The sequence below is a fragment of the Aptenodytes forsteri genome, unplaced genomic scaffold (genome assembly GCF_000699145.1).
Source record: "Aptenodytes forsteri isolate BGI_AS27 unplaced genomic scaffold, ASM69914v1 Scaffold15, whole genome shotgun sequence".
Taxonomy (NCBI): domain Eukaryota; kingdom Metazoa; phylum Chordata; class Aves; order Sphenisciformes; family Spheniscidae; genus Aptenodytes; species Aptenodytes forsteri.
In genome coordinates, this window is record NW_008795129.1 from 20132906 (window position 1) to 20147422 (window position 14517).

Here is a 14517-nt window from a genome sequence, read left to right on the forward strand (position 1 = left end):
TATAAAGAGAATATATTTTCCTCACTAGCAAGCAAAAGCCAGAAAGGAAACAAACTGTGGGATATGCTTTTTTTTTTTAAGGAAAACAAGTTACTTGTTGATAGACAAACAAAGGTTAAAATGGATTATTTAAATCAAAGTTTCTTATCAGCCCCTGTAACTTAATTCACACATAAACTGCTGTCTTGTGCAAATACGTAAGAACTCAGCAAAGCTACAGTGAGCCAAATGAATTCAAGCGTGGTAAGTGCCCATGTGGGTGCTCCCATTTAGAAACAGAATGGTCTTCAATTCTTGTGCTTTAACATACAGAATCTAAATCCATTTTTTTCCCAAATGGTGACATCCATAGGATTGTTTTTCATTACTCACATTTTCTTCACCCTTTTATTTATTCAATTTCATCTTTCCCTTAGGCTTGAAATCTTTCCCTCTAAAACCTTGACTAAGGGCAGTGTAATAGTTAGCAATGAGTGTTCAGTGAAAGCAGAAGACTTTCAGGAAGAACCCATTCTGAAGCACGAACAAGGTCTTCCACAAACGCAAGTACACAAGAACATTCACAGTACATATTAGTAATATAACTTCAAAATGAAGTAAGAAAAGATCAAACTATATAAAAAGTTCATAACTTTTACTTAGAAACAGATAAGCAATGATATAAACGTATATAAAGCACAAAGATTTTGTTCCTCAACACTTCACATTTTCATTTATATAACATGTGCAAGATATCAGATCAAAATACAGCAAAAACCTACCTTGAAGATGGCAACATGCTTGAAGGCTTGAAGTTTGTCATAAATGGATTAGTCGAATCATAATCAAAACTCTCCTGATGAGTTTCACCAAACGCACTAGGTGATTTCAAGTCAGTAGAACTGTCTGATCCCCCATTGCTAAGTTTATCTGACCTCTTGCTATCTTTTTTTCCAGTCACTCTTTCAAAAAGACTAACTTTCTCTTTTTTCTCTTTTTTAATTTCTTTTCTGATTTCGACAGGTTTGGAAAACAGACTTATGTTTTGATCCCATGTTGCTGGGCTTTCTTCAAACGGATTCTTCTGTCTTGGCAGTGTAGCAAATTTTTGGGGTAACGAAGCACTCACATTGGTAAATGGGTCATTTTGTGCTTCAAGTGCAGTTTCATCAACTGTGCTGTCAAGCTGGTTCATTTTAGAAGTATCAACACTTAATGTCCTTCTATGTGGAGATTTTAGACTCCCTGCAAACAATCTGTCATTAGTATATTATCAATGAGACACTATATCATAGTTCATGACATGCAGAGAACCCATTTTACCTTAGGTCTAGAAGCTTTGCAATTGAGTCTCAGTTCAAAACACTGCTGAGTAACCAAGCTATTTAAAAAAAAAAATTAACAGCTGTGGCCTTGACTTTGTGGTTCAGAAATGTTTATGGATAGACACTACAGCAAATTTTTGTTTCCTGTGTGAAACCTAAGTTCCACAAAGAAGACAGCTACGACTAGTGTGCCATTCCAGAAAGCGACAGTAGTCTATTGCCGCATAATAACTTTGAACAACGCAAAGTACTCTTAGTTCTTTGTATAAATCAGGCTTAAAACTTTGGTGATAGTTTTCAACTCTTTAAACAGACTTTTATTTTTCACAAGACTCTATTTTGCCTAGAGTTCCCTTTAGAATGCAATACTTCACTACAACATACTCTCAAATGAGGACATAAGAAGAAAAATGCTAAATTACCATACCTTATGACCAATATAAGTAATTTCTTATGCTCAGAAACAGCAATTATGAGTTACCACCAACTAATGGAAGTGAAAAAAAAATAGGCCAGCAATAATTCTTAACTTTTTGGTCTTGTAATTGTTTCATATACTAAAGAAACAAGACTTTTGCATGCTCTAATAGCAGTGAACTGTAATTATAAAGGTCATGACTTTTACTTACCACCTTCATCAACTGAACCAAAAGATTCTAGCTGACGCCTGAAAAGATGAGAGTAGCCAACTGTGCTGGATTTCATTTTTTCTGAGGAGACATGCGATCCCGTTAAATCTGACATCGAATGAGCTGAGGATAGCCGCTGAGGTCCCAAAAGGAAAGGTTTTTTTGGTTTTGATTTCATTTGTACTTCACCACTACATACCTCAATGTTTGCATCAGGTATGTGAGTACTTGGGATGATTGCAGAGGATGTATCCGAAAACGTCCCATCGTTTTTCCGACCCTTCATTTTGTCTTTTAGTTTCGCAAAAGGGGATTTGGTTTTGTCCTTCATTGACAAATCAAACATACTTGCTGTCATGTTATTCCTCATAAACTGAATATTGACCTTTATTTCTCCTCTGTCTTTAGTTCTCTTCCCTTGTCTGGACTCTAGGTGAAACCACCTTAAAGGAGAAAAAGAGCAAGTTCAGTTGTGTTTTCTGGAGGCTAGTCATTGAACTCTGGTTAGTTGGTTAATGTATCTGGCTAGTATAATTTAAAATATGAAAACCAAATTCCATACCAAAAATTAAAACATTCCTGTATTGAAACACTTTTTTCTCTGTATTTGTTTTTGAGGAGAAAACTTAATAACTAAGCAAGCACGAAGCTCTTTGCACTCTTCACCTGTTTTGAGAACCAAAGTCAACTCTGTGGAATCTTACAAAACTTCATCATAGCTAATGGGCTCACATCTGCTTACAAAGGACAATTTGTATCTAATGTTAATTATAAATACAAATACATTTTATTTTGCTATTTAAAAGAACACTTGATATTTTTCAAGTGGCCTTCATTTAGCAGTGATGTATATTACCTGAATGTATACTATGTGGCAAATATTTCATCTAGTAACCTTTTCTCCTTCGATTTTGCTCAGGTTTATACACTAGCTGACATTTTTCCCCTCTGTCCCTTCCTTCTAACCACTGGTTAAGATTTATGTCAACTGCACTAGCACTAGCAAAGAAATATCTGAGACCCCTGAATAGTCAACTGTCATTTTGGTTCTGCAGCTGCAACCCCTACTAATGTTGACGGTAACTCCACGAGCACCAGCGGCAGAACAGCGAGTGCGTAGGTGTATCTAACAGTCGTCCCTTCTTTTGCAGGTCACCAATAGGATTAACTTCAGAAATATTTCCACAGGCTTTGGAACCATGACATAAACCCCTACTCCTTGAAAAGAGATCAAAGGTGTGATCATCTGTTTCAAAAAGCCAAGTGTGCTTCTTTGCCGGGTCCAATAAAGGCTTTATCATTATCCAACCGTCTTATTCATTCCCTATTGTGCTCCATTGTCCCATGGAAACATCTGCAGAATTATGGCTCAATCTTCCTTCACCTAAATGAATGACTGACAGACAATCCCTTCTCCACACCCATCATTAATAGACTTTTCCTATTTCAAAAAGGGCACAAGAGCATATTTCAGACCCGCCAGCTCCAAAGAAGTGCTCTAAACCCACTGACAGGAGAAATGCATGCACACATGCTAACAGAACAGTGCAGTATCACAGTGAAGTAACTTTTGAACTGGAGACTAAGAAATGAAATTGCCTATCAGCATGATCAAGATGCCTATCAGCATCTGTGCAGTTACACATATATTATTCAATACTGCCAAATATACAAAACAAGGTCAGGAAAGGAGAAAAATAACCCTCTATTTCCTTTCAGATTTCATAAATATTTTTAAAGGTGACAGCTGAAATCAAATTTTCAGGCAGAGATACTATTTTCTGAGTTGAGAAAATACGTGTAAAAGTGACCCACCAGAAAAATAATGAAAGGATAAAGAGAATTATGACTTCTTTTGTTGTTTTGTGATGTCCAAAAGGTTTTACATCCCATACTAAACCAGAATAATTAAGAAATATCAGATCTTCTCTATCCCAGCACTGGACAATATGAATCCAGACCAGTAGATCCAGAAGTTCAAACCGGTAGAAGGACAATTAAACCTTTAGGAAGAAAGTTTTTCTTCTGTTGCGAGAGAACTTCATTTGTGTGTTTTAAATGAAATGCAAAACCTGAAATATGTTATGTGTCTGAAGAAGATGGATCATTTTTCCTTTAGTTAATAAAGTTTCACTTCTTGGTAACTGATTCCAGAAATTCTTTAAGTCATCTATACAGTCGTTACAGAAAACGTACACAAGAGAACCAAGAGTAAATCTTTTTTGTGATATAGAATATCGCAAAAACTGGAAGACAAGATAGCCTACTTTCTTTAAAACTCTTCTTTAAAAGAAAGTATGTTAATATATACTCTTAAAAAAATAAAAAGAATACACAGCCATAATGAGCAAGCCCTTGCTCAGACAGATCTTGCCTATGCAGAAAAAAAACCCCCAAACCAAAAACCACCCTGAAACTGAGAAAGTCCTCACCATGATCCCTTAGACAGACACTAAACATAAATATAAATAAGGCTTATGAGTGTTTTAAGAGGCTTAATAGGCAGAGAGGGCCTCACTTTTTGACATTCAAATTTAATGGCACAGCCTACGCTGTAAGAAAACATATTCCACTTCTCCCTCTTTCCCTCCCCTCACAGGTTTCAAACATTAATACTGTATCTCTGATAAGATTGCTGAATTTTCCTATGTTTCTACTTGGGAATTAGCGAAACTTTAAACTGATGTATGATACTTGCTTACTTGTTTTAGAACAATATCAAGACATACATTCTTAAGCTTTTGCTGTGTGGAAGAAAGCCTTTTCTTTTAAAACTTAATTTACCTCAACTATTGACATTCTTATCATGAATCAACAACTACTCTGTGTCACTATCAGTATTCACCTGCTACTGGCATACCTACGCATTATTTTGACATTCATCAGGTTTGAAGGAGAGAATTCCAGCACACAACTAATACATTGCCTTTGCAGCTTCTACATACGTTTTCAAAGTAGACTTTGAAGAACTTGACACTAAAAATAAGTTCAGCTGGGAAAACAAAGAAACTCTCCTTACCCTAAGAAGAGAACACAACGGCATAAGGGACTGGACCTCATACCTGCCGGGACCAGGTTCAACACTACCACTGATTCCAATAGAATTTAATCATAAACTCTTTACTCCAGCAAAATTCCTCTGGACTTCAGTGGAATTCCTATTTGAATAATGATTGCTGGATCAAATCTTTGTATAAAACACAGATATTTAATTTTCATAGGCATTTCAAGGAGGCTTCCTTGTTACCTTGGAGAGTTTATCTTGTTTTAGTTATAAGGAAGGTTCCATATGCTTCAGCTCATAACAAGACAATATGAGAAGCAGACTCAAATCATTATTTTCTTCGAATTCAAAGACAAATAATTACTTCTTAAACAGATGAGAACAAATGCAGGCAATGCATTTGTGTGGAGCTGCACGTGAATGAGCAACTGAGTCCGTAAATGTTTCTTATTAGAATCTGTTTCTACAACACATGGGCGTGAGCAACAAATAGAAAAAACAGCACTGTACATAATAGAAAAAAAGAATTGGAAAATGAAGTCCACTGTTTTCAGATAACAACATTTGGGTCCTAAAATACTAAATTCCACTATACCACTGCCATCTTAAAAAATTGCAATGTATTATAAAAGCCAATAAAACTTGCTATTTTGGTTTTGTTTACAGTACTTTTAGCCACAATAAATGCTCCATTTGTCAGGCTGCCATGAGCTTATTCTATAGAAAGCCTGTACAAAGTAGGAAAATAGCCAATAACATACACGAACAAAACAGGGTGGCTTTTATGAGAGCAGATGCCCTTTTATTTAATAACCAAATATTACATCCAGTCTTGCAGACAGTCTTTATTTAAACAGACCTTGTACAAAGTCTGGCAAATTTTCCCAACTTCAAAGGAAACCCTATTGCCTTCTGAATCACATTCATACTTCTTGCTCTCACCTTCAAATGTTCTGTAGGACAACCTCCTCCATACACCCTCTAATTTCGACTTTTCCCCTATGGTTTCCATCAGAACAACACTTGCTTCTTTTTCTCATCTGTTTTTGAGTGCGCTAATGGGCTTCGCCTGTCTTGCACAGGTTTCTGATAATTTTTATTTTGTAAGTATTATATAAATTGCCACTCTGTATGCTGACAGTTTTTTTGAACACATAAAGAGAAGATCAACGTTCAAGGCCGAATAGGAAAAACCCTGCTGACCAGTCAGCCCTGAAAAACTAAAGTCCTATCTGAAGAAACATGGCTATTTTCCAACCATGACAAAATTACTCAATTTTAGCCATACCTACAATTAGGGGAGGAAAAAGAAAACTCCCTTATTTCTAAGAAAGACAATAACCATCTTCTGCATACTAGTAAAGTAAATTGTGTAGTATTAGCAGTACTGAACCCTTTACCTTAGTAAAGATAGACAGGAAGAGTGAAAGAGAAAACTGAAATAAGTTACTATAAATGAGCAAGTTACAAAATTCTGGCCTGCCTATTCCATCTAAATAGCTAGTGATCTACAAACATACTTACATTTGCAAAACAATTTCTTCAACTGTTCTTTTCCTCCCCTTTTTCTGTTTTCAGTTTTTTCCCATTAACTTGGTTTTCCAACTCACTTTTGCTTATCTATACTATTCTCATTGCACCCTTCATCCTGTGTTCAACAAGTATTTTGAAAAAAGTATCTTGTTTCTCTTCTCCTAATAGCAGGAAGCTGATGTCGTCATGTCTTAGCCTCCAAATCTGCCGTGGAATTTGACAGTTCTAAGTCTTAGCCCTCTCTCTTCTTTGAAGAAGCATCACTCAACCTGTTCTGCTCACCATGTAACAGTGAGCAGAATAGGTTGACAGTATGGGTAAGAAAAATAGTAACAGTATGGGTAATAAAAACCACTGTGTAATTTTAACTATATACTTAAAAATTTAACAGCCTCCAAAACCACTGGGACACTTGTCTACCAATTTCAACAGGCATTAGAAGTCTTCTAGCCAGCACATTCAACCTGTGCATGACAGATGACCTTCTGACTATGTCTTCTTGCCAGTGCTGAAGATGGAAAGTACTAAAGGAATTTTCCCACTCATTCTGCTGCTTCTCAAATATGCCACTCTGCCTTCACTCTACCAGTAAATACCTATTGAGCTGATCTAAGTTTGCTTTGCTGAAATCATTAGATCGCATCCAAAGATTTTTGCAAAATCTTGATTTTAATTCACAAATTACTGAAGGAATTCTGCAAAAAGCCACATAATCATTACAGCATCCACAAGGCTTCTAACCTTGATTTTACACGTAAAATCAGCATCCTGATCTGCTAAGCAACTTTAATCTGCAGTGATGAGCAGAATTTTCTACACCAGCAGGTACTTCTAAAACTACCCCTATAAAAGACCATAAAAATCCCAATGATTAGAACACATCCATCAGCTGTCACGGGAGAGACGTACTTCTTCATCTTAGATTACTATGTTCAAGCTAGATGCAGTGAAGAAACTTGCTTTACAAAAACCCACTAACATAAACGTCCACAGCTAATGGATAAAAACCAACATCCAAAGCCCAAAACCGTCTAACATGTTCATTAGCAGCAAGTGCACTTTGAAAAATGCAGAAGTATGTTTTGTGATAAATCACTCAAATACCATACCGAAAGACTGCCCCAAAAGTCAGTAAGTAGGAAAATTAAGGCAAGGGGCTGAGCACAGACTACATAGTATATGAGGGGAAATGAAGAAGAAAACAGATTATTTATTAAAATAAGTGATGACATTCACAAAGATGAATACTATTACTTTCTGGAAGCCAACTGAAATGAGATATACAAAGTAGAGTTTAAAAATAAATATTACAGAGTGACATCGTAACACCACAAAACATATGGGAACTGACACATATCCCAACACCCTTACTAAGGGGTTAGCTAACATCAACTGGAATCAAAGGAATTAAGTGGCCTTAGTTTACTTATTATTTTGGCTAAAGACTATGTGTGAAAACTTTTATTTTAGAAACAAAACAACTGAATGTATGAGAATTAAGGCCAGTCATTTCAGTTGGGTGTGTGTGTGCAAGCATGTATGTGTGTGTGTACAGAAAATGGAGAAGTATTTCAATCCAGATGGTACTCAGACTCTGACTCAGAATTATGACTTATTCAGAGGATGTGCTTGCATTTGTTGTCAAAATGTAAATGCTGGGAATATTACTAGATAATTTGAAAATATTGCTATAATCCCATAAAGCTACAACTGGGCGCAACTTTTTGTTTTCCCCCATAACCATCTTTCTCTTCTGTTCCTCACTACTAACTTTCCTTCTTTTTTTTTTTACATTTACTGAGTGGTACCACAAAAGCAACAGCACAAATCCATATGGATCCTCCAGGATGCTCATTATTACTGCACCTTTAACAAATTTAGTAGTTACTACTCTTTCCACTTTTGACTAGAGTGGAACAAGTTTTTTCTCTTACTTTAACCACAACATTTTGACAATTTCTGTTACAGCCTGCCATTTCCACTACTATTTAGTTTTATCACCTAAAATGCATTTTTCTGGTTTAAACTAAATTTAAGACTCAAAAATAGTAAATAATGTTTAGAATGTGTTATGTTTTGTAGTATTATTTTTAAAAAGGCACTATCCGTTAACAAGCACTGAGCCCTCGACAATCATACTATCTGTTTATTAGTGGTTGTTTGCTTGTTCATTATTCAAGTTGCATTTGAAGCCGCCTACTCGAGCGCCTGCCTCTTGCTTATGCTGCTACAGATGAGACAGAGGACAGGGCAGAGGCAGTCGAAGGGGGAACCTGTCCATATCCAAGAGGGAGGCTGCCAAGAAGGAAGGAATTAACATTAATTTGGAGGAAGTCACACAATTATGTATCTTTCAGGAAGCTCAGCAGCACTAAAGCATAAGTGCTTACAACACAGGGGTCTTGATCATGGTCAATCATTAATTCTTTTTGCTTGTTTGTTTGCTTAGAAGCTGGTTCTGACTATTTTATATGATCATTGTAAGCAGAGGAGAAGCGCCTTAGATAAGGCCAAGATTCCTTCACTCTATTATGCCCACATAAGCAATTTTACAACACTGCTGCAATTTGGGGTGTGTGTGTGTGTGTGTCTGTGTAACTGTTGAGCTATTATAGAAACCAGGGAAAAGGGGAATTAAGTCACAAATAAAAAATGTCTTCTCCAGCAAAATCTCCCTAAGAAATAATAACTCTACCATCGCCTGCCCCCCCTCAAATTTATAACATTCCAGACAAGTGTTGCATCTTAAATCAGCTGAAGGTATAACAACATTAGCTCTCCAGGAAAGCTAATAAAGGAATGGACAATAAATAGTGTGGAATTAGAGAACAACAAGCATGAAGCAAATGTCAATGAAGTAAGTAACATCATGGTGAAAGCTAACAGAAATTTGTTCTTCTATTGATGCGTTCATTTAGCACACAGGAGAAAAAGAAACTAAGCACAGTCATTAAGAAAAACTACTGAAAAATACTTTAGCAAATTAAGACGTCAGTAACTGATTTTTATTCCATGATAATTCAAAAATTTGTTTTGATGTTACGCATTGTCAGATTATCAGCAGTATTAAGGCAACTATGAATTTATAACTGAATTGAAATTATTACAAAAACATATATATGCTTTAAAACAACACATTCATTGATCATCATTTACATTTAAACGGCAAGAGCAAAGGAAGTATATGTTTTCTGCAACAGCAGACCAAAAAAACTTGTCATGTATTTCTCAGGATGAATTAAAAAAAAACCCACAGGATTTTACTACAAAAAATAAAACCATGTCAGAAATCTAAGATCTGAAAACTTATGCTAAATATACTTCCAATAAAGCAGTATCTCCCAAGCTTTTTTTACTGAATGTTTTTTAACAGTTCAATCTCTCAGCATCTGGAGCCCAGTTTTCAACTCTGGAGAAAAGAGCAGAAGTAAAAAGAGCCTGTCTATTTCCAACTACAGCAGAGATGCCAGAAAGACAAATTTACAGTTAGCACAGTGTGATGGCACTTTTGCACCAATACAGAAAGAAAATGAACTAGGATCCTGCAGATGCTTTGCCTGAGGTCTCAGGAAGAGACCTAGTAAGGGACCATCTGAGCCACATCTGGATCTAACCATTCTAGGAATTTTCACTTTTAAGAATTTGAAAAATCATCGGTTTCAAAAAGAAAGAGAAAGGACATTGCATGATGGTGTGTACAAAATTTTCACTATCAAATTCTAGTAAATATACTGCTTTGTTTCCTTAAATATTGTGTGAAATCAAGTTTATTAGAACACAAGACACGCAAATCCTATCATGAGGCCTCTGCCCGAAAACTTTACTGCAGAGAGTATTTTTCGTAAGGTGTGACAAGTAACAAAAAAAGCTATACAAAAAAAAGGATTATTTTTCCCTAACATAATGTTTCTGAAGCTGCAGCAAATTTTTAAATTTATTTCTTTAAAATTATAAAATATTAAATTAAAAAAATATATAAAAAATCTGAATGTCACACACCCCACAGTCTTCCTAGGAATTCAAAATCAGCTGGTAGCCTTCACTTCTCATACCTCCTTACTAAAAAAGCACTAGGGGATTGCTGACAGGGTTCAGCATTGTGCAGAATATTAAATATCTTTTTTGCAATACCCTGGTGACTTTTGAGTCTGTCTCTTAGAGCACCATATGTACAGCTGTGTTGGAAAGAGGAAGCTATTAAATATATTAAAAAGTAGAAATATTACCAATAGACACTTCATCAAATAACTGGATCTCATTCATCCCCAAACAAAGCAAGAAATGTTAAGGTTACATCAACATGAGAAAATAACTCTGGATTTAATAACACCACAAGCCTGTTGAACATATTTGAAAGTAAAAACATTGCTTAATAAAACAGATTAGTGTTTCTGAAACAATGAATATAGCTTTCAACCATCAGAATGCTTTGGTAATAAAGACATTGGACTTGGTCTGGAAAGGCACTGGGTATCTCAGTTCCCACACCATAGTCACGGCTAGAAGGTCTTCGGGTCCAAATATACTACCCTTAGTTTACTGCCAACACAGGACTAGGAATATTTTGTATCAGAAAGGATTTAATAAAAGGAGAAAGAGAAAGAGCATTTTGTTTGAGATCGCATTTGCAAATATATTCTTGAAAGTTTGCCCTCCTCCCACATACACGTACAAATACTGCATCCATATCTCCAACTAATACTTAAAGGAGACAGCAACAACACCCACGCATTCCACAAAGGCATACAAGTAGACAACCCTGAGAACTTTTAAAAAACATCTAAACGCTTAAGGACTCAATTATTTTTTAAAAAGTGAGTTTCAAAAAGGACATTTTCTAAGGTTTCTAAGCATCTAAAGACACCGACAGGAAAACTGGAGTTTCAGTGGCTCCTATCTCATAAGAATTTAAATCGACATTGAGTGAGTACATGCTGCCAGAAATCCCACTAACTGCCTATCCGCACTTTTCCACATATATAAGACTTTTACAAGTACGGCTGTTCAGCTCTAGAAGCCTAACACCCATCAACTTTCAGTAAGATTTGCAATCTTAAATGCTCGAGTAACTTGTGAAAATAGGATTTAGGCTGTTTGTAAAAATTTCCCCATAGGCCCCCATCCTCTGCAGCACAGCTCGCAGGCAGAGCGCAGCATTCCCGGGGAGCCCTGGTAATTTCAGCGGTGGTCCAGGGAAGCACCGCTGCACATTTATATAGCGTGAGTTCCTCTCTCACACTTCAGAGAAAGAAATGAAAAAATAAAGAACACCTATGAAGCCCTGCTAAGCACAACTTCATATAAAAATACTGAAGAGATCTGAATGTTTATTTAACTATCACAAGGACTACGTTAATTATCCCACTTAAAAATTTTTGCAATAATTTTGTAAGACTCCAATACTACTTTTGCTAAAATTGCTGCAAAAACATATGGTTCCCCAAAGGGAAAAGAGGTTTTGTTACTCTCAGTAATACATGAATAATGTACATATTTTCCTCCAGTTTCTGAATACATATTTCTACCCAGACTTACAAAGTTTTTACAGTTAGCAGCGTTTCTACTTCATTCATTCACCTTTTTTTCTGTACAGCTGCTAGGTATTTAAACTAAAGTAGTTGCCTATGACTTGCAAGATAATTACAACTGATGATTAAAGAATATTTAAGATGCATGTCTAAAGAGCACTGAAACTTCTTGAATCAAGTGTAAATAGAAGTCGAGACCCTAAGGCTACAGGCATTACCGTGTATTGCATCAAGATAACTGGTTTGTCCTTAAAAAAATAAGCAATTAAAAAGTATAATACTTCAGACCATGAACCCACAAAAGATTCTGCATGGACACGTTGTTCCCTATTACAGGGTTAGTGAACATACTGTTTTGCTAAAAATTTATTTACAAAAAAAAAACCTAAACCCAAAACACCAGGGCAAAGACAGTTTTAACTTTTCTTTGGTGCTCCTTCAACCTCAGCCACGGCACATAAGCAGGACCAGGTTTTGAGATGGTTTTTGCAGAAACAGTTGTCTGATCAACAAGACCTGGTTGGTGTTGCTGTACTGATTTCCGCCTCCAACTGCCCGCTCCCACTCTGCTGGAGGTTAACGCCTCCCCAGCACAGTCAGCGACAGACAAATGATGCCAGCCTCTTAGTCACTTTGATGCAAAGTCCAGCATCTTACCATAGACCCACCATCACCAACAGATGAAATACCAGACTTTAATTTTAACAGCTGAGATTTGGGCACAGGCGCCTTTCTGCTCTACTGAAGAGACACTAGAGGAGGAAAGGCACCTGGGGCAGGAACTTTTTAACCACTGCAGAAAAATCTGGCAGCACTCATACGTCACTGCCTACATATAGCTAGCTTGGAGGCCTCCATGCTGTTCTCGGACTACTTCTGTGGGACAAGCATAGCTAAAACAAACACAAATCATGTAGTCACAGGCATGCCTGCAGTTCGCTTACACCTACAGTTTATTCCCATACACTTTGGAGGATAAATTACACTGGTACCAGACATCTTTGTGCAACCATGTCTTAACTAGAAGTTATAAACAATTTTACTAATGTAGTTGAAAAACTCAGTTAGATACATTTACAGTTCAGCCTAATAAATTGCTGTGATGCCTTTTTTTTTTTTTTTTTTTTTTTTTTTTTTTTTTTTTTTTTTTTTTTTTTTTTTTTTTTTTTTTTTTTTTTTTTTTTTTTTTTTTTTTTTTTTTTTTTTTTTTTTTTTTTTTTTTTTTTTTTTTTTTTTTTTTTTTTGCATTCCAGTGCCAGGCATTCCAGTGCCAGAATTTGTTGGCAAATGGCAATTTTATTTGACAAAGGCTTATGTAGGTAATGATGGAGGCTACTACAACAGCAGAAATTTCTCTTCAGTCTTTTCTGTTGAGGCCTGCTGTACAGAGCAGCCTGCAGGATCACGGCCTAAGACTAACCAGGATCAGAAAAGCACTGTGCTGCTGTGGCAAGCCTTCATTAAGTCACAGTTCATTGACCACTAAAACATAAATATAAAATATTTAACGATGCTTGGTTGCAGCAATTGAAGGAAAACATTTTTAAAGAGAACAACACCAGGCTTCGAGAGAGTCTGTCTCATACGTGGTTCAAATTGAGGTAGGAGTTGAATGGGGACGTGGCCCTGAGCAGAATGAAGAAAAATCTTTAGAAAAACAGACTGTAATGAGTTCATGTTCCACACAAGAATTTGTCAAAAAATGTTAATGTTATTGACAGTCCTTCCCTGTGCAGGGTGACCACTGTGATTACAGTAAACTTCTCTCTGGAAGAGGTCAGACCGCAATGACATAACTGTATATGTTAGGGGCTCTGAACATACCACAGGAGAGAGAAATGTCCTAATTTCATTTCAAAGTACGTTGATAATAAGGCTACTATTCCCACCCCCAAGTGCAAGTGTACCAGGAATACAAATTGTAATGAAAAAACCCCAACCATCACTTACTCTGTTTTCCTTCTTTGCTTGTCCTCAAATATATCATTCAGACTTATCGCCACTTGTCCCAAAAACTTGTCCAGCCCCACCAGCGACCTGTGCATGACAATCAGGTACAGGATGTATTTTTCTGGATTCTCCTGCATGAGTAATCCAGGGAGCTCGAAGGAGGCCTCTTCTTTCCAGACGGGATCCAGGGTCTTCTCGGCCACCGAGGTGGAGTACTTCTCCTTGCCCAGCTGTATGATGGTGTAGGCATCGTTGCTGCCATTTTTACCTTTCGGCTTCAGACCTTTGGCTTGAAGGACCGTAACTTGCACGTGAGTTGGGAACCACTTCTGGGCTTGCTCTGCTAACATCATCTTTGAAGATCGCAGTGGCAATAACAACACTAAGTCTGTAAGTCTTCGAGTTACTGCGTAAGGGCACTTACGGTGGAGACACCTGTCAGCGGCTCAGCGTGGTCCTTCCTCCAGTGCTCCCCACCGCGGGTGGCACTCACCAGTCCTCAGGTTCCCCCCTCCCCACGCAGCCCTACCTGCGACTCCATGGCTGGGAGCTGCGGGGTCCCCTCGCAG

At 37.0% G+C, this 14517-nt stretch overlaps 1 protein-coding gene across 1 annotated transcript in view; it reads right to left on the minus strand.

The window, feature by feature from the left end:
* RAB11FIP2 (RAB11 family interacting protein 2) overlaps nt 1-14476 on the minus strand; it is a 31169-nt gene extending 16693 nt beyond the window's left edge. Inside the window, exons 1-3 of the mRNA XM_009277909.2 lie at nt 13949-14476; nt 1934-2376; nt 762-1224 (exon numbers count right to left, since the gene is read on the minus strand). Coding sequence (XP_009276184.1) covers nt 762-1224; nt 1934-2376; nt 13949-14301 — 1259 coding nt within the window. The 5' untranslated portion in view covers nt 14302-14476. The remainder of the gene's footprint in view (nt 1-761; nt 1225-1933; nt 2377-13948) is intronic.
* Between the last annotated feature and the right edge of the window lie 41 nt (nt 14477-14517).